Here is a 19,360-nt window from a genome sequence, read left to right as displayed (position 1 = left end):
TGAGGGAAGCGGCGTCCGTACAGCAAACCGAGCCCTTCCCGGAGCTCCCTCTCAGTGGGAAAAGGGGTGGCGTGTAAAGCCAGCTCTGCTCCGGGATTCCCAGCCTGAGAGCCCGCCGCGCTCCAGTGCTGGCGGTGACCAGGGTCTGGGTATTGCCCTGCTCAGCCCCACCTCCTGCACACGGGTTCCAGCACAACCCAAAATTGTCATATTGGTAAATAAATAAAAAGCGGGGGGAAAGGCAAACTGATATTCCGGCAGTACGTGGTAGCTGTGTAAGCAAAGCAGCCCTTTTTTCCATATCCATGGGGAAACGGGCGCTGACAGCGCTGCAGTCCCAGTGAGGTGAGGACAAGGTGAGGGAATGGCTCTCAGGGCACACAGGTCTGTGCAGCAACAGCTCACGGTCCCCTTCCCAGAGCGATGTCACATTGGTGACATCCCCCTTTCCACACACCTTCTGTGTGTGTCGGTGTCAAGCATGGGCACCTCTGGCTCCACTTCCCCTCAGGTTTTCCTCCAGGCAGTTTGCTCAGGCAATCCTTGTGCTCATATTTCGTGCAGCAAGTTTTATCTGCAGTGATGCACTTCATGAGGGAGCTGAGCTCAACCGGAGCCCTTACCAGGCCACAGCATGTCCCTTCCAAAAAGCCAAATGCACCTGGAATAGTTTTTTGCTCCAGTGCTCTGTAGCATGGTGCTACCCATGTGTTCCCTGGCACGTTGTGAGATTATTGTATTTCCATTTTATCCATTCAGATGGAACATGGAAAAGTTGACACCTCCAAGCGGGCCAGATTATCACCGGCCCGTTATTTCAGCTAATAAGGGGAAGAAATGCAGCACATCCTTTTCCGAACTCACACATCTGAGTTATTTCAGGAGCAGGATGGAGCAAAGGGAATATTTATCACAGGGTCCCAACTGCACTTTGCTTAGAGAAGTGATAAAACATGGCCTGTCACAGTGCAGTGCTGCTGCCAAGGGAAACAGGAATACAAATTTCTCTATCACTGCAATCAGGGTGTCTGAATCTCTTTGCCTCATTTCCTTAGGAAGTGGATCTTATGCAATTGTCTGTCCACCACATCCCTTCCTCCTGCTTCCCTGCCCTGATTTCCGAGTTTGGCTCATTTCAGTAAATGTGAGAGAGGGAAGAAGGTGCCAGTCAATATGGAAAACAGTGATGGGATAGGAAAAAGACTTGCATGGATGTCCCATGAGGGAAAAAGCTTTGGTATCCCAGCTCCTTACTCCTTTAAGAGCAGCCAAGAAACTTCAAAACAGGCAGCACAAGCTGTGCTCTTAACCTCCCACAGCACGCACTACCTCTTCCTTTTTTTAACTTACCTATTTCATCTTAAAACACCCATGTACAATTTATCTATTTTATTTTGCTATGGGGGAAATTGAGGTCACTCGCCAGAGTTGGGAGAGTCAGAGCCTCAAGAGGTCCCAAGTTCGCTCTGCACTGAAATCAGCATCGTCAGAGCTCTCCAGGTGCCAACCACCTGGGGCCTCGCAGACACCTGGCCTCTGTCGAGCGGGCAGCAGTATGGCTGCAGAAGGGGGTTTTGGCATGCTTTTTGGGGCACTTCATTCCATTCTCCCAGCGCCGCTCCTCGCCCCACATTGCGCGGGGAGCCGCCTGCAGATGGGGCTCTGGCAACGCGCACCGCCACCTCCCCGTGTCCTGGGGACAGCCACAGCCCTGGACACACAGAGTCAGCTGCCAGGCAGCCACCTCTGGCACTGCTCCCACTCCTGCCAGCCCGGGGACACTGCGGGCTGTCCCCTCCGGCTGGCAGAGCAGAGCCCATGGCCCCACTGCAGCTGGCTGTCCCCTCCCTGAGCAGCCTGTTCTGCTCTGCTGTGGAAATGCCACAAAAGCAACTTTCTCATCTTCCTCCCTAATACCTGCTTTGAAAAAGGAGGTGTTTATTTCAAGAGGATTTGCTTTCAATTCACAGAGAAAAAAAATTTCTTTTAAATCAATTAAAAAGGCTCCTAGGAAATCTTGTGTTATGAAAGATGCTTCCTTCCAATTCTTTTCTGTTAAAGGAAAGGAAAAACCTGCTAAACTGATGTTGAGTTTAAGGGCTTTGCTGCACAGCACTAGAAGTTTAGGAGATACCAAATGTTGTAGTTAAAAGCCATTTATGTCCATGCTGGGAACTGGTGATGAGCTGAACTCAAAAGAGCACGTTATTCTGTTCCTCCCCAGCAGTTTTATATTGGGCATTAGCTGGAAACATGAAGAAAAATTGTGCACATTTGGGAACTCAGTTACTGTCTGTTCATGATAAGAGGAAACCTGTGTTTGACATATGCTTCAGCCCCTTCTTAGAAATACACTATTTAACATGTTTTGTAAAAGCGTTCAAATCCCTTGCCAGGTTTCATCTCCCAGGAGAGGGGGTGGTTCTGACTCTATTGTCCCTAAAAAGCTGTTTTTAGAAAGAAATGTCCCAGGGAAGTTTGCATCTCTGCACTACGTGCCATTGCTCACCCAGGGAATGGCACCCATGCTTAGTGCTACATTTATGGAAATAAATCTAAATAAATCCAACTGCTAGCATTTCTCTGGAGAGCATGAGGTCCTGCCCTGCAGAGCTGTGCCAGGGTATTGTCTCCCTGCACAGAACCCTTCCCCTCCTGGAGTGTGAGGTGACCAGGCACAGGGGGCCACTGCAGAGAAGCCAACATCAAGTTAAACACCAGAGAGTTCAAACTGGGCTGTGAAGGAGTTAACTCCTGGTGAAATAAAGCTTGAAAAGAGCTGGAAGCAGAATAATTGATCTTTGTATGGCCTTGGTTCAACACCCACCCACCCGTTTCTGCTTCCTTGATGTCACTGTCACCTCTGATCTTTCCGAATTGAATGAGTGTGTTTTTGCTGACGTACTTACCAACAACTAAATATAAAATACAGGAACAAAGCCAAATGCCCTGGAAGAATTGCTCGGGTTTGTTTTCTCCCAGAATCAACAGCAGCATGACGTCACAGTCAACATCCAGAAAGTTGTGCAATTTCCACTGGTGCTTTTGAACTGTCCAGGTCCCATGGCTCAGTGCTTTTAGAAGAGAGTGTGTATTTCTGTTGTTGAAGTTTTCCCAGCTAGCACTTTCCCCCCTCTGCTCTGCTGCCTGTGCAAGAGTCCAATGGATTCAGCAGAGAGTTCTCTATCTACACAGCCATGTGACACACAGTGGTCCATCTTTCATTTGGCTACAGTGTTTTCACCTTTGAAATTCTTAATGGGCAGCTTCAAAAGAAACTCCCTCCCTTACCCTCAGCATCAGAAAGTTTTACATGTATTATGTACTACTATCCCACGCTGCAGGGAACAAATGTACACAAGGGTTTTCTACAAAAGGGAAAAAAAGTTTAAAAAAAAAACACAAAAAAAACCCTGCAAATCCTCAAAAACACAAAGACCCAAGTGTGCTGAGCAGAAAAAAGAAACAACAGCATTTGTAATTACTCAGCTCTGAGCAGCTTTCCAAGGGCTGCCCAGGTTGTGCCAGCACGTTTTCAGCACACAGAAGTGCAGTTTCTCAGAGTTGTCCCCAGACTGATGGTGCTGGAGCCCTGCAGGGAGAAAGGATTGACTGTCCCTGCGTGTGAACCAGCATCAACAAGAGCCCAGCGTTTCTAGGCAGGGCCGTTCTCACAGAGCAACTCCCTGGGGTGGGAACGGCAGGGGCCAGAAACAGAGGTTATAAACAGGACAGAGCAAGAAAAAAAACCCAATTCCAGCTCATGGTAAATGATGATTTTGAAATAAGATTTTTTTCTTACAAAACCATGACACTGTGCAATAACTGTGGGCTGATGCTGCATCACAGAGGGCCTGCTGGGCAGGACTTTCGCCAGTGATGCTCATGGGCAACAAAAACACATGGAGCTCAGCAAGTGGAGTTTTGGGAAATGTTTGGTGGAATTACGGTATTTGGCTTCTGAAAGTTTACAGCTGTGTGGCTGAAATTTCTGCAAGAATGGAAGGACTGGACTAATTAATTCAGCACCTCTCCCACATCCCAGATGCAGGGCTTAGCTTTTCCTCCCAGAGTATTCCAATCCAGACAGAACAGGGACCTGTCCTGCACTGAAGTCAGGATCAACACTCAGCATCCTCTGAGTCCCTTTTGCCATGTTCAGTGACTTTTGGCAAAGCTATAAGGGCAAGAGAATTCTAAGCCTTGTACCTGCTCTGTTCAAAAACCAGATTACAATGCATACAAACACAGCGGGAAAATATTTAATGTGAATTAAAAATACCCAAATGTTATCATGATATCACACTTCAAGTCCTTTTTTTGTTCAGCAACAAGCTTGCTGATTCTGACAGTATAATCCTACAAATACTGAAATATGGATGGAATTTAAACATCCAACTGGCTGCTATCAACTTGTGACAGTTCCTAACCACTGCAGGAGGAGAGGACAGGTAATATGGACAGAGAAACCAGGAACTGCAGCTCCCACCCAGCAACTGGCTTCAGCTTTCCCAAATTCACAGGCTTTATGTGAATTCAGGCAAGGTGGCTTTTCTGCCCCAAGCTTCACCTGTTGTGGTAAGGGGGCAGAAAACAGCCCTTTTTTACCCGAAATTGAACCAAAATAGAACCACACACATTAGAAAGGCCTCACCCAGATGCCACATGAACAGGGATCATAAAGGACTGAAAACAGGCCACTAACAATTTCAAATCAATTTTATTGTCTTAAATCGGTGTTGTACAATTTAAAGCCAAAAAAAAAAGTCACACAAAACACAAATAAAAAATGTTGACAAAGTATCAAGCATTACCTTATAAAGAACATCATCATACGCTCTCACAAACCTGAAGGTACGTGTAATCAGACTGAGGTTTCTTGAAATCTATTAAAGACGCCTGACACAAACGCTGCAACAGCAACAAAGCCATGACAATAGCAGGTGGACTACACTAGCAACTTCAGCAATGGTTGGGGGTTGGTTTTTGGGGTGCTTTCTTTCTTTTTTTTTTTTCTTCTTTTTTTGCATACCTTATTGTCTACAAAGCAATAAATATTTTTCACCAAAAAAGTTGGTTTCACGCTACATGCAGTTAGGTAAAAAAGAAAGTCACCAAAGTGATGGCAAAATAAATCACCTTTTTTTTTTTCTCCCCTACTTTTGGGGTTATTTTGTGTGGATTTTTTTGTTGGTTTTTTGTTGGTTTTTTTTTTTTTAATTCAAGCACAGTGGCTAAGTTTCAAGTATTGAGAGAAAAAAACATATATATACACGTTTGTGTTTGTGTGTGTATCTCTACCCATGCACACACATACACATACACACACACAGCCTTGCATGTATATACACAAACACATACATATATATCAGTTGTAGGTCTGTAAACCACAATTTTTCTTTTTTTTATTTTTTTTGGAGCAATATATACTTGCATACATTGAATGTGGACGATTTTGATACATTCAAGTAATGAAGTACAGCTGGAAGGTTAGTGCTGAGCTTGCCACACACACGGCTCACTGGGGCAGCAGATGTGGGTCCAGGCTGGGCCTCTCCTGGGGGCTGTGCCCGAGGTCTGGGGTGCAGGGCTTGGTATTGCAGAGTCAGTCCTGGCTTGGTGCTTCCGTGCTGCAGCATAGCCCTTTGCACAGCTGGCCAAAGCCTTTCAGCAGCAGTCTGGGTCTCCTCGGCATTGCTGTCCACAACAGGCTGGGGAGGTTGGTTGTTTTTATCTTCTTCTTCTTCTTTTTTTCTTCTTTTTTTCCCAGGCAAAAGCACAAATGGCCACAGAAGCAGCAAACTGTGAGCCAAATACTGAAGCATTTGTGAAAGCTACACTTAAGCTTCCCTGGTGGGGGCAATTGGAAATATTTTTAAATTTCTTTATTGGCACTTCTGCTCTGTGAACAGAAACACCCATGTTGCCAAATGCAGTGCCAGCTCCAAAGCCCATGAAGTTGCTCCTGAAACTCTTGTAAAGTATCACACTGAACGTGCCAATCTTGAGAGGAAAATAAAGCAATGAGGACTTAACCAACATGTGCAAAATATTTTTAGATCCCCAAAAACTAAGCCTGAGGTTTCGAGTTGCTTTCAAAGATGCCTTTCTGCCCAGCTCTACCACAACACTGCCACGACTCTGGAACTCACACTCATCTCTCACAGACAGATGGAAGGCAGGCAGCTCCCCTCTCACACACATGCTCACAGCACCCCAAGCCTCACCCAGAACTCCAGCCACTCGCACCCGCAGTCGCATTTGGCTACAGAGTCTCCTTGAAAGAAATGCTGAACATAAAACTGAACGGGGTTTCTTTATAAAAAAAAAACAAAAAAAACCAAAAACCCAACAAACAAAAACAAAGCAGCAAGTAACACTTCTTTAAAAATGCGTTTCCAAGTGTGTGGGATCCTAACGCCTGTTCTTCAGCTCTTAAAAAGCATGGAGCTTTGTAATGACTGTCCTTAAAAGAACATTTAAATAAAAAACAAATCTTGGTACTGCCAGACTGCAAGTCAGCTTTGCCTGGTGTGGAGGAGGAACAGCACAGACTCTGCAGTGCTCTTTGCCTCACACTCACGAGATACAGTACAGTTAAATACGTACAGTTACACACAAACCATATCAATATCAATATATATTCACTCTTAGGAATACATATTAATATACGCACACACGTAGTGCAATAAAACAACCAGGAAGCAAGGAAAGGAATAAAAAGAACAGCATTCCTAACAGTCGTGATGTTCCTGGGTTGTTGTGTGATGCAAAGTCAACTTCTCAAAGTTCCCATAGTGTGTAAAGTGCTCCTTTGATTCACAAAGCTAGTGTTTTTAGTTTGGGGGGCTCCAGGGAAGGGGTTATTGAGCCAACAGCTGAAAGCAGGACAGTGCTAGTGCTTCCTCAGGTAGGAACGTGCTGACAGGAGAGCTCAACAGCCACGAGTCTTTCACATTGATCCCACTGAGCCGGGGGACCAAGGGAGGAACGGATTCATTTTGGCTTCTTACGAACACAGGAGTGTGACCCTTTCTGTTGCCCTCCTGTTTCCTGCACAGCCCCTTTCCCTGTGTTGTTTGCCCATCCAGGCAGGCAGACAGGGAGCCCACACAGCAGCCATGAGATTTCCAAGCTTCCCAGCAGCCACACATCCTCTGCGTCACTCAGCGAGTCTGTTGAGGTGGGAGCTACTTCACAACACCAACTCCCTCCTCTCCAAGCACTCCAAGGCATAAACACAAGGAGAAAGGACAAAGGAGAGAGTGGAGGGGAGCCTCCAGTTGCCAGGGAGCTCGAAGATGCCTGGCTCTCAGCTGGGAAGGAGAAAGTACACAGACTGGCCTTTATGTCTGAATGACACACTCGGACATCAACTGAAGCCAGCAGTTTCAGCACATCCATTGCCTGCAATGGACACAGCACTGGAATACCCTGTTCTTAAGCAAGAGGGATAGGCAGCAGTCTTATCCTTCAAAGTGCTGGGAAGAAGCAGACTTCTATCCTTCACCCCCTCTGACAACGAGGGAGACCTTTCCACATCAGCTATGTCTTCACCCAGGCCTTTGGGCAGGGAAATATTTGTGCTTGCTGCAGTCACACGTCCCCACAAAGGAATCTGAGTCTGTGGAACAACTTCCCAAAACGTCCAAAAACAGAACAGTGAGCAGTCCATCCTCCAGGTGTCCTACTGCCAGAGTGGCTTCCCACCACAGCACAGGCTGTTGGGGACAAAGCAATCAGCTGGGGTGAGGTGTGTGAAGGACAACACCACTGGAATCAGGCACAGAACCCCGACAGCAGAGCTGACAGCCTGCGCTCGATGCACAGCTTACCTGGGGGAAAAAACAGCACAAGCAATCAGCCTCTCATTTTCCTGCCAATGTAAAGACCACCACTGGAGACTGAACAAAAAAGGGAAAACAGATAGCAGAATTTCAACAAATCTAAGCAGAATTTTGAGAATCATCACCAGGTACTGATGAGGCCAGTGAGGACCTGACCAGAAACACCCTGCTGGGAAGGGACAGGTCAGAGGGTTGAACAGTCAGAGATCTGACAGTGAAAGCTGGGAGGCAGCAGTGCTGACAGAGCTATCAAGATTTTACAAAGGATGACCATTCTCTAGGAAGAATTTATTCACTCCCAGTTATTGGAGCAGCTTTTTCCAGCAGGCAGAATGGCTCAAGGGTCTCCAGTGCCATTTGCCATGGCTTACACTGGGAGAGTCCATCCAGCATTGACAGCACCAGGTTCTAATCAGCTGAGCCAAGAATCTTTCAGAAGCTAAATGTTTGGTGGAACTCATGCCTCTCACAGGAATACTCGCTGTATTTCTAGGTTCATCATTTTACTTTTCAGAAATATGTAATCATAGACCTGAGATCTAAAATGAAACACACACCCACTACCGCCTATCAGAGAACAGCTCAATCAGGAAGCTGGAACTTGCAATACCAGGATAACAGCTGGGAAAAGAAATCTCTTACATGCATTAACTGTATCCCTGGATCAAAAGATGGGATCTAGGTTTGGTAAGAAACAGTACAACAGAAACTACTTAGTATTCCCTATTCACCTAGCCCTCCAGTACCACACACCACCTGCCCATTTCCCTTTGTTCTCCTTCAGTGAGCCTCCTGTCAGCTGTGAAAGTTGGTGATCATTAACTGACTGATTGCCTGGGAGCCAGAGATCTCTCATTACCTGTCCAAGGGCTCTGCCTCCATGGACAACTAGAGCTGTCCAGTGCTCTGGATGCTGGCCTGAGGCAGGCAGTGGGTGACCAGCAGAGGGGACAGGCACATGGTCTGCCAGCTGTGGCCACAGGAACACTGCTGGGACTGCTGCAGATGGGCTGGGATGGCTGTGGTGGAGCAGAGCCCAGGCCAAGCCAAGCTCCTACAGATGATGGTTATTCCCCATCCCCTCTTCCCACCACCTGCAGTGAGAGGTGACAGAGGTGATTAAACCCCAGCCATAAGGGCAGGGAAAGTGTGCTCAGAGCAGTGAGTCAGTCCTTTCCCCTCCAGATGGAGTAACAGCCCTCAGGGGACAGGGAGAGCACTGGAGAGGGGACAGCTCAGAGCACCAGACTGCCTGGGAGAGGAGGCCCAAGGGCAGCAGGCAGGTCAGAGCTCAGCTTTCACTGCTACAGCAAGCACCTGCTGATGAGAAGAGTTTGTGTCTGCTGCCTTCCCAGCCAGGCTCAGGGCTGGGGAACCAGGCAGGTGAGCAGTCCTGGTTCAGAGATGTGCTGGAAGGAGCCCCTGCTGTGCTGAGCAGCCATCTCTGCCCTGCAGCCACTGCAGGCTCACCTTCCCAAGTGCTCTGTGCAGAGGGATGGTTCTGGCTGGAAACCAACCCCAGGCCCCTGCTGCTGCCAAACCACTTCCTTCAGAGAGTTCTTTCAAATATACAAAGTTCCACCAAAGTGCTGGCTACTGCTCTGCATGGGAAGCTCTCAAAATGTGGCTCAGAACAGGGACCTGCATTTCTAACAGTTTTTCTGTTGGAAAAGCAGGAAGTCAGGCTGTGAGGAGCTGTAAGAAGCTAAGAGATCTCTGCTATGTCCACCAAGATGTAGCCAAAGGAAGAAAATATGGTGCTGGGAGTTGAAATTTCTGATCCATGCACCTAAAAAGCCCACGTTTTAGTTGGGGAAATAACAAAAAGTCACCTAATACTCACATTTACTGATGTTTTCTATGTCTCCCTGTTCAGTGATGATGTTCAGGAGCCCCTCCATCAGCAGCAGAGCCTTGTGGTACCTCTGTGCACAGTCCTCTCTGTGGTGGAACATCTCATCCAGGGCTGCAGACTGCACCTGAGGGCAACAACTCAGTGCCAAGAGATCATTCCCAGAGCAGACCCAGCTTTCCCAGCACAGTCCCTCAGCTGCATGGACACCCCCCTTGCCCAGCCTCCAGAGGGGAGCATCATGAGGGGAACCAGCTGCTAAGGCTACCAGCAGGAACCACAAATGCCCAACACTGCTCTGTGCTCACCCAGTCCCAGGCACTGTGATGTTTTTACCATTTGCACAGCATAGCTGAAGATGAGTTTCTCTGCAGTGATGCTGTTGATCCGATCCATGAGCTTCTGTTTGTCCAAGAAGAACCTCTGCAGTCTCAGGTTGAGGCAGTGGCAGGAGGATACACTGGATTTGTAAAGCTCATTTAGCTTCTTCACAACTACAGTAAAAGAAAGAAATACTTTAGAAAGAAATGGTTTTTACTCACAATTCTCCCCGTGCCTCCCAATTCCCATGTGCAGGACCCCAAAGGATTAACCTGGAGACAACAGGGTTCTGTTAAAGCCAAGAGACTGGCAGGAAATCCCTGCACCAAAAGGGCTTTTTCCCTTTCCTCTGTCACCTTCACCAGTTATAAGCCTGCACATGGCAACTCCTACACAAGTGTGGTTCACCTGAGGCTGGGTGTATTTTTGTTTCCCCCAGCAGTCACAAGGCAGGAGCAGTTTGCTCTGCACAGGATGTGTCACACACCAGCAGCAGATACAGAGCCTCTGCTGCTCGAGGGGTGCTGTGAAGGGCTGCAAGGCTCACAGTGGGAGCTCCTGGAGTGTGGATCAGCAGCACTGACTAAGCAAGGGAATCTCTCCTGTCCCACTGAGGAAGGACACAGGTGGCTGTGAAGGGCCACCTGCTCTCCTGAGACACAGCAGCTCGTGCAGGAAGGTTACAGAACAGGGAATCAGGAATCAGATATGACTCTGAGTGATTAAATAACAATCCACCACTGCAAGGGATGCCACAGGCTGAGTCTCCCTAGCTACATGGCATGATCTACACAGAACACTGAACACAAACTCCCACCAACATCTGATGAGTACTAACTCCTACACACACATTTGAAAATCCCCATGCTGCATGAAACAAAGACAAGCCAGCCTTGCTCAATTCCCACACACTGAAAGAGAAACAACACTACAGATCTAGAAGCTCCAATCTCGTCTGAAAAGAAGTGATTTATTTGGGTTATGACAACTTTCCTGTTAGCCTGAACTTGTGGAAGATGTGTAGCTAAATCTGGTGTATTTTGCTCCACACTGCCTGCTACAACATATGTGTGCAATTCATATTTAACTTCCATTTTTTTACAGCCCATCCCAAGGCAGCACTTTGCAAAGACAAAGCTCTCGGGGTAGGTGGCTGGTGGGTCAAGTATTTCAAGTACTTCCAAAAGCTCCCTCAGTAATATTACAATGGGAGATTAAAAATTATTTTTTCTAATCACTGACTCACAGCCAGCTCTCACCACAGCCAGTCAGATGCAAATGTAAAGCTGTAACACCAGCAAAGAAGTGACTCTGGCATTACCAGTACTCCACTTCCTGTGTTTTTGTTTCACTTGAAAAATCATCACTGCCAGGACAAGTTCCTATTTGCTGAGTAAGCACTTCCTAGGACATGCACTGTGTAATTAAGCTGGGCTTACATCAGGTACACATTAACACCTAAGACAGATATACAAGGAATCAGATAAGATACATCCCCCCTTTACAATTAGTGCTGAAGAGTCTCACAGAAGCATGACAATAGCTCTGAGCCATAAGGTCAGTGTGAAGAGAGGAATGTACTCATGTGAATAAAGATCCAGCTGCACAAGGGGACAATCACAAATGAGCCCCCACCACCCTGGTGGGGTTCACACTCACTCCACCCCCTCCATGACACTTTTAATAGCTCCATTCCAGGTGAGCCCTTTGCCCCATGAGTGCAGCAGCCCCTTACCTTGCTTGACAGTGGAGGAGAGGCACAGCTTGCCAGCTTTGATCTGCTCTATGGCCATCTGCAGCCCCGAGGACAGAAGTTCTGCCACTTTCAGGTACAGCACGAGCTGCTCTGCATAGCTGCAAAGAAAGCAAACAGAGCAGTGTGACAGCAGCTCCGTGTCCCCAAGGACTGTGGGTACATGAGGATGTGTGGGGTGGGAGGCAGTGCCAGAAGCCTTGGGAGAGGAGCAGCTCTGCCAGTCCTTACCTCCACTCCCGGCTCAGGAGGCTGATCTGGTCGGCCACCACGCTCTCCTGGAGCTGGTACTCGGATGTCACCGAGCTGCCCATGTCACTGGAGCTGCCCTTGAGAGCAGCGATCTCCATCACGTAGTGCACGAAGGCCAGCGTGAAGCGCAGGCTGCGCAGGATGTCCGTGTGCTCCTGCTGTTGGAGGGATGCCAGGGGGGGTTAAAGGGGAAGGTGCTCACCTGAGCTGTGCCAGCAACTCACCCCAGCTGCAGAAACAACACCTCACCCCCAGGCCCCCTTGCACCTCTGCTTTGGGCCAAGCTCAGCCTGGAGCCTGCACCGGTTCCTCTTGCACAGTAACAGCAGCAAACAACAGTCCCAGGCTAGAAATTTCTAGACAGCTCCCTGGAGAAGCTGGTGGGGCTTACTGTAAAATTACAAGCTCCCTTCCCAAGGAGCATCCCAGCTCTGTGGGATTCTTTCAGAAGTCAGCCAGGAAGGGGGAGAGACCATCTGCACCATAAGCCCAGCTCTTGTTCCCACTACAGCAATGCCAATGTGGATTTCATGAGAGTGAAAACCTCCTACACCATAAAAAACTGCCAATGAAGTGTCTCCCACCCTACATCCCAGCCTTCATCCCCTCCTAGCTCACTGCAGTGAGCCTTGGGTTCTTTGAGGAGACAGCAAGGACAACCTTCTATCTGCAACTCCTGCCCAGCTGGTGAGGGAAGTGCTCACACCAAGTGCTGTGGTCATTTCAGAGCAGTTTTTCCTCTACTGTTACAGATCAAAGGAGATTATCCCATTTCTGGGAAGCTGCGTTGCTTAAGTCACTGCAACCATTTCTGGGAAGTTAGTATTTGTGGAAAAACCAAATGCCTGTGGGTCTGCAAAGTGAATTGCTGCCTGGGTCAGATGCCAACTTCATTGTTTACTCTCTGTTGAGAAGTGGGTAACCTAGTCTTCAAAGAGCCACTGGCTCAGTTCTCTTAAAGGGGGTAAGGATGTTTCCTACATGAATTTACCAGGAAACCCCCATCTCAAGATCTGAGAGCTGCTTTCTTTCCTTCACTGGCTCAGGCACTTGGCTGCTCTGGCAGCTTTGACTATCTGGAGCATGAATCTCTCCCTCCCACCACCTTGCTACCTGGACAGTCCAGTATGGTGAGGAAGTGTTATCTCCCTCTTCCTCAATTTTCTTTAAAAGCAGAGGAGGAACTTGGAGATTAAGTAATTACCAAGTCATACAAGAAGTTTGTGGCAGAGCAGGAAACTGCTGAGATCTTGCAGTTCTCAGCCTCTTATCTCTAAACCACAGGCAGTCCTCCCTCTGCCTACAGTCAGCTTCTGTTAACTGTGCTGGCATTTATGGCCTCATTTGCCATCACAAGTCTTCTGTAGACATCTCTGTATTGTGTTTTTAGAGCACTGTAGAAGAAACTAAACCCCAGCCTCCAGTATGCCTTGTCTGCACCTAAAGAAACGTCCACACAAGACAGAAGAACCACCCATCTGAATGCCACAGTACTGCTCAAGATAAACAAGGGCACCTAAACAGTGAGACTTCAGTGCCCTGAAAGATGAGAAGAAACCAGAAAACCTGCCAGGTTTGCATTCTGGCCAACTCCACAGAGAACAAAAGGGTCTTGAAATCTGCTATAAAGGTTTTGTGACATGCAAACAGATTACTGTGCTCAGCAGAAACAACAACTGAAGCCAAATGAGTCATTGCAGCCAGAGAAGATGAGTGCTATTCCAAGATCAACTGATACTTCCTTAGGACACTTCTCTTCAGACCAGCATCTGAAGTGGTGGCAGCTGGCAGGGCCCCAAACTTCTGTCACCTTACCCAGGTAGGATGCTCAGTTAAACTGACTGCTATTGTGATCACATCATTGCTGGAAGCCTTTGCCCTGGTGGCTTCACAGGTAATGAAGCCAACAAATGCAATCCAATGCAGAACTGACAGAAAAAATGAGCTCAACAAAATCTGAAGCAGAAGAGCAAACCCACATCCTTAAAACAATGTGTGCATATCTCTCTTGGTATCTTGGGGTTTTCAGCAACACCAGCAAGTGTCAGACACAAAGAGCCTTCTCCAGTCCCAGACAACCCAAGGAGGTATCACAAGCAGAGCCAAAAGCGTGACTGAATCTGCCTCCCACCTCCACTGCAAATGGGCAGCCTGACCTACATTTCAAATATATCTCAGCTATAACAGCATTTGCTCTGCTTCAGCCTGCAGAGAAGGGGAGCCTGGCAGCCTTTCAGCTCCACAATCTGGTTCAGCTCTTCTGGTGCAGAACATGGTGTCCCCACCTCCCCCAGCAGGAACAGAAGTGTCAGGTTTACTTTGTTTGCAGATCCTTTCAGCAGAGACCATATCACTGCTGACTCCCCAGGTGCAGCAGGCAGGCACCTGACACACTGAGCCACTCCTGTTCTCAGTCAGCCAGTACTAATGCTGAGCCTTTGAAAAAAGGAGAGCCCCAGAGCAGGCAGGTTGGCTTCAGAGGCCCTTAATACAAAACTGGATAACTGATCTTCCAAGCTGCAATTTCAACTTGGGGAATGGGGAATTTTAACCCCAGTCATGGGCTGTTACATGGAATAAAGAGCTTGGTGCTAAATATACCCTGGGCTTTCTGAACACTTCACTGGCCTTGCTCACATGGAACTTGCTGTATTGTTTGCTCCACCTTTGGAAGCAAAGCATGGATTTAATAAAAGCTTTACTTTTATTCCCCTGTCTTTTGCCCCTGGGATATACCATACCCACCTCCATGAGGGTCTCTTCAGGCAGCTCTGGTGCCTCAAATGTCACAGCACCTTCCAGGTTGGCAGTGATGGGATCAGCAAAAGTGTACCGGAGACTCGAGGGGCCCTCCAGGGCCTCCCCAGCAGCTCCCACTGCCAAGTGCCTCCCACTGAAGGAGCCTCCAGAACTGAGAGAGCTGGAAGACCCCACTGTGAAGAAAAACAGACAAAGGAATTAACTGGAGGTATTAACAGCAGGTCAGGTAGACATTCCTCATGCAGAAGAGAGAATTCTGTAGGATTCAGGATCCTGGATCTGACAGGAGCCAGCAAGAGGTACTTGGGATGAAGATGCAAGGACTCTGGATGCAGAACAACCACTCCCCACTCAGTGACTCAGACCAGCTGACAAGCTCAGGCAGATTTAAGAATGACAATCATTTACAGAGACAATTCAGAAGAAATTCTTCACCCTTTTTTTGGCTAAACCCTTTTTGAATCCTGCCACAATATCTTGGGCTGATCTTTATCATACACTGTCAAAGCCAACTTCCCCAGCATGGAGCAGCACAGTTGGAACCCTGGCTCCCTGCCTTTTTGCTATTACTGTCACTGAATGAGCACTTTGATAAGTGATGGCTCTAGAACATCCTGTATGCAAGCCAGGAGAGTTTTCCATTAAATGCCCCGCACTTTTGCTTTCCCCTCTTTATAAATAAGAGGCTGGGCAGAAAATGAGTGACCAGCTGAGTCAAGACCCTAACCCCAGGGTTCTGGAGACCCTGTAGGTGTGGTGTCCATCAGACAATTCCCTCACCATCAGCTTTTCCCCTTCTTGACCACTGAATCCACCCTAGGAGCACAAAGGAGATTTTGTCTCACAATACATTCACCACTTTCAGAGGCTTTCCCACCCCTGGCACACTGCCACAGAGGGAAACATTCTGTCTGATGGGGGATGCCAATACCAGCTCCAACATCCTGCTAATTCTACCCAGGTGGTATTCTCCACTCTCACTGATCCTTTGGAGGAAGATGTTTCTCTTCTAACCACAGGTTTAATTTACTGCCCTACCCTGCCTTCTAAGGGTTCAGCAATATAATAATACACAACTGATCTGCAGAGAGGCACAGCCTCTTTTCCTCCCAAAAGCTCTTTCCATGTTTGCAGCAATGCTTCAAAGCCAAGAGGATCATCAAAGACAGGCAGAGTATTTCCAGTTCTCTCAGAGACAGGAGAGGACCTATAACATCACATTCTGGGTGCCCTGTAATTCCAAGAGGCTGTTTGCAGAAATTGTTAGGATGATTCACAGAAAGGCTCTGCCTTTAGTACTGTCCTTACTCATGGCTTGTGCAAGCACTTGGGGTGAAAAGTTTCAGCTTTCAGGTCTCCCCCTTCCACCATTAACTGTGTGCATTAACTATAACATGAGGAGTTCCTGCACAGGCGTAATAAACAAAACCTGTCCTGTAGCATTGCTTTGGTCACCCTGACCTAACACTGTGTGTGCTGCAGGTTCACTTTCAACAGCCTCCTATTCCAGGCCTCCCATCTGACATCCTGACTGTTGGGCAGACCCTTGAGCACCTGAGGATCAACCTGCTAAAATGTGGTGCTTGGATCTGCTTCCAGATTGCTATTAGCCCTGAAAAGCAACACAGGAAGTCTGAGTCCTCTATCCAACACACTGCAACAGCAGCTGGAGGCTGTAGCCAGGACAGTAACCCCACTGTGCTACAGGCCCCTCATTTAAGAGACTTAAAGCTCACTATCCAAATAAATGAGACAAAGAAAGAATTGTGGTTCCAATCTGCCAGGCAATCAAAGACATGAGTGGTTTTAGTTAGGATGGAAATGCAAGCTATACACAGGAACCAGGCCCACATGTACCCCGTCCCAGTCAAGCAGCTTATTCATGGTCACATCCAAACTTTCCCTGCTGTAATTGAGGACAACAGAGTCAAGTACATTCAGATGAGGAACAGCCAAGACAAAAAAACCAAACAAGCCAAATATGCAAATCAAAATGTGCCCAAACATTTTCTTAAACCGAACAGAGACTCCAGCTCCCAGACACTCTATCCCAAAAGGGCCAATCCCCACAGCCTCAGCTGATGGCTGATAAGGCCAGAGCACTGGTGTCCTCCAAGGAGGATCTGCCAAGTAGGAGTGCATCTCCCCATCTCCTACCTAAGCAGCTCAGAGCATAAGTAACACCTCAAATAGTTTTGCACACAGAGCCCTCCTGGCTCTTTCCCAACAGTCCTTGTGCACTGAAATTGTTGGGCACAGATAGTCACACTCATCTTTTATAGCTCATCCAAAACCCACAGGGAGAGCAATCAGAACACAACGCCATCTTTACATTTGCTGACCTCTCAGCAACAGTGGTTCTGTGAACAGCTGCAGCACTATTCCTGAAGCAGAGAGCAATAAAGCAGAAGTTTGCCTGTCTCTTACAGTACTGGAAAACCACTCTCTGGCACTAATGCCAGTGCAAACAGCAGCAACAACTGGGGTTGGCAGGAGCCAGCACTAGAATCTCAAAGGTGCTGGGACCAGCTGAGCTCTTACAGATTGCTCTGAGCAGCCTTCTGCCATCACCAGTGCCCTGCAGCAAGGAGCACAGCACATCTCTCTGCCCCCAGGCATTCCCACTGGAACAGGCAGGTAGGTATCGGCCCTTTACCTGAAAACATCCTGGTCCTCGTGGTCTGTGGGGGGGTTGTTCCACTGGGAGGGGATCCGACAGTAAAAACCACTGGGGATGGGCTGGCAGAGCCCCCAGCCCGGGCACCAGAGTGCAGGGTCCCTCCGTAAGCACCTGAGGGAGCTGGGGAGACAGTTGAAAGGTGCAGACCGGCATTACAGGAAGGTTACTCAGAGCACGGTGCCCCGCCCAGCGGGTGTGTTCCTGCGGACTCTCCTGGCACACAGCGGGTACCAGCACGGGCCGCTGAGGCACCCCCAGCACCTCGGGCCCCGGGACAGAGCCTGGGCAGTGCCAGCCACTGCTGCAGCTGCTCTCCCTCCTCGCTGCCTGCACGCCCAGAACACCCACCCCTGCAGAGCCATTCACACCCGAGCCGCCTGGCTCCAAGCCACCACTGCCACGGGTTAGCACACTCACAAGGGGCCAGAAGAGGAAGCCCTGCCTACAAAAATCACACCACTAGCCAGCAGTTACACAGCACACACAGCCCACAGAGCAGGGGAAAGCAAACACCACGGCACTCCTCACACACGGCGCTTCCCGTGCCAAGAGCCACCGGCAGAGCAGCCTCCCAAAGCAGGAGGGGTGCAGGCAAACCCCAGCCCAGGACATCCTGCCCGACCTGCCTGGCCTCCCCACCTACCTGCAATTTCCATTGGCTTCTCATTGTTCAGGCTGTCGCTGCTGCCAGCTTCTGAGATCTGTGCCCCAAAGGCTGCCTTGAGGAGCAGGTCAGTGAGCCTGCCTGTGCTCAGAGACCTAAAAAGAGTACAGACAACATGATGCTGGAAGTCAACAGGTGCAAGGTGTCAGCTAACTTCACTTCTTTGTGCTATTCCTGGTCCACAGCCACTTAACACTAGACAGTAAACAGTCTGGAGCTGAAAAACCACTCTTTCAACAGAGCCTCTGAAGCACCTCCTGCTACTTGTAGAAAGCACAAAACTATCATGACTAAGTGCAGCAATACAAGTCCTTACTATGTTAATAGAGCACAATTTGTTTTTGTTGAAAAGAACGAAAATCAGTATTAGAGGACTCCTCCAGAACACTGGGGAAAGCTGCAGTGTGCAGAGAGGGATGTAACAAAAACTTCACAGCAGCACCTGAGTGACTTTCTATCCTGCAGTGCTCATGACAGCCAGCACATGGCTTTCCAACAGATCTCTCTTCTGAAGATCTGTGCCACTGTTTGATGGAGAAGGAACACCCAGAACAGCTTCTCCTCCATGACAGGCCCCACAGAGAGCAATTGCCTGTCTGGTAACAAAGTCCTGCATCCCCACTTGATGAAACTCTGCACACTAAACATGGTGTGAAGCTGCAGACAATTTTTAATTTTAAAAAATTAAAGATAACTACACAATGTTTACAGATGCCTCACTACAACTTTAGCATCAGCTGGGGTTTGAAATTTGCCCCATCTGTCCTGTATTGAGGAATGAAGCACTACTGTATGAAGCAGAGTGCAGCTCACCTGCCCTTGATCTCTTCCACAGGCCTCAACCCCAGCCCAGTTTGCTGGCAGTGGAAATGACCCATCTCCTTCAGATCTGGCAAGGTCTTGTTCCGTGTTGGAGTCATCATGACCCCCTGATGGGCCAGCAGGGTGAGGAGATTCTGGGAACTTGGGGTTTTGGGAAACTCAAATGGGGACACAGCCTAAGAAGAATAAAAAGAACAGAGATCTGTACTTAAAATTAAGGAGGAAGGTTCCTCTTGGTCCCCATTTGTTTATCAAAATGAAACTGTTTAACAACCTGCCTGAAATAAGGATAGAAATCCCACCCTGAACAATTACTTGTCTCTAATCCCAGAAAGGCTAAAATAAAAGGACAACAAACTGCTGAGAATTTTGTAAGCAGAGGAAATGCTGTCACAGTGCCTGCTCCCCA

General features: G+C 48.3%; 2 protein-coding genes across 2 annotated transcripts in view; both read right to left on the bottom strand.

The window, feature by feature from the left end:
• The window catches only part of PUS1 (pseudouridine synthase 1), a 13,153-nt gene extending 6,892 nt beyond the window's left edge, over positions 1-6,261 (bottom strand). Inside the window, exon 1 of the mRNA XM_014307227.2 lies at positions 6,228-6,261. Within this exon, the coding sequence (XP_014162702.2) occupies positions 6,228-6,261 (34 nt within the window). The remainder of the gene's footprint in view (positions 1-6,227) is intronic.
• Positions 4,702-19,360, bottom strand: part of ULK1 (unc-51 like autophagy activating kinase 1) — a 76,266-nt gene continuing 61,607 nt past the window's right edge. The window contains exons 20-28 of the mRNA XM_014307181.2: positions 18,943-19,127; positions 18,109-18,224; positions 17,442-17,585; positions 14,771-14,958; positions 12,005-12,183; positions 11,756-11,874; positions 10,036-10,193; positions 9,691-9,826; positions 4,702-7,835 (exon numbers count right to left, since the gene is read on the bottom strand). Of these exons, the coding sequence (XP_014162656.1) occupies positions 7,780-7,835; positions 9,691-9,826; positions 10,036-10,193; positions 11,756-11,874; positions 12,005-12,183; positions 14,771-14,958; positions 17,442-17,585; positions 18,109-18,224; positions 18,943-19,127 (1,281 nt within the window). The 3' untranslated portion in view covers positions 4,702-7,779. The remainder of the gene's footprint in view (positions 7,836-9,690; positions 9,827-10,035; positions 10,194-11,755; positions 11,875-12,004; positions 12,184-14,770; positions 14,959-17,441; positions 17,586-18,108; positions 18,225-18,942; positions 19,128-19,360) is intronic.

The sequence above is a fragment of the Geospiza fortis genome, unplaced genomic scaffold (genome assembly GCF_000277835.1).
Source record: "Geospiza fortis unplaced genomic scaffold, GeoFor_1.0 scaffold408, whole genome shotgun sequence".
NCBI lineage: Eukaryota > Metazoa > Chordata > Aves > Passeriformes > Thraupidae > Geospiza > Geospiza fortis.
The sequence above is the reverse complement of the archived record's forward strand: the minus strand, read 5'-3'. Positions and strand labels throughout refer to the sequence as shown.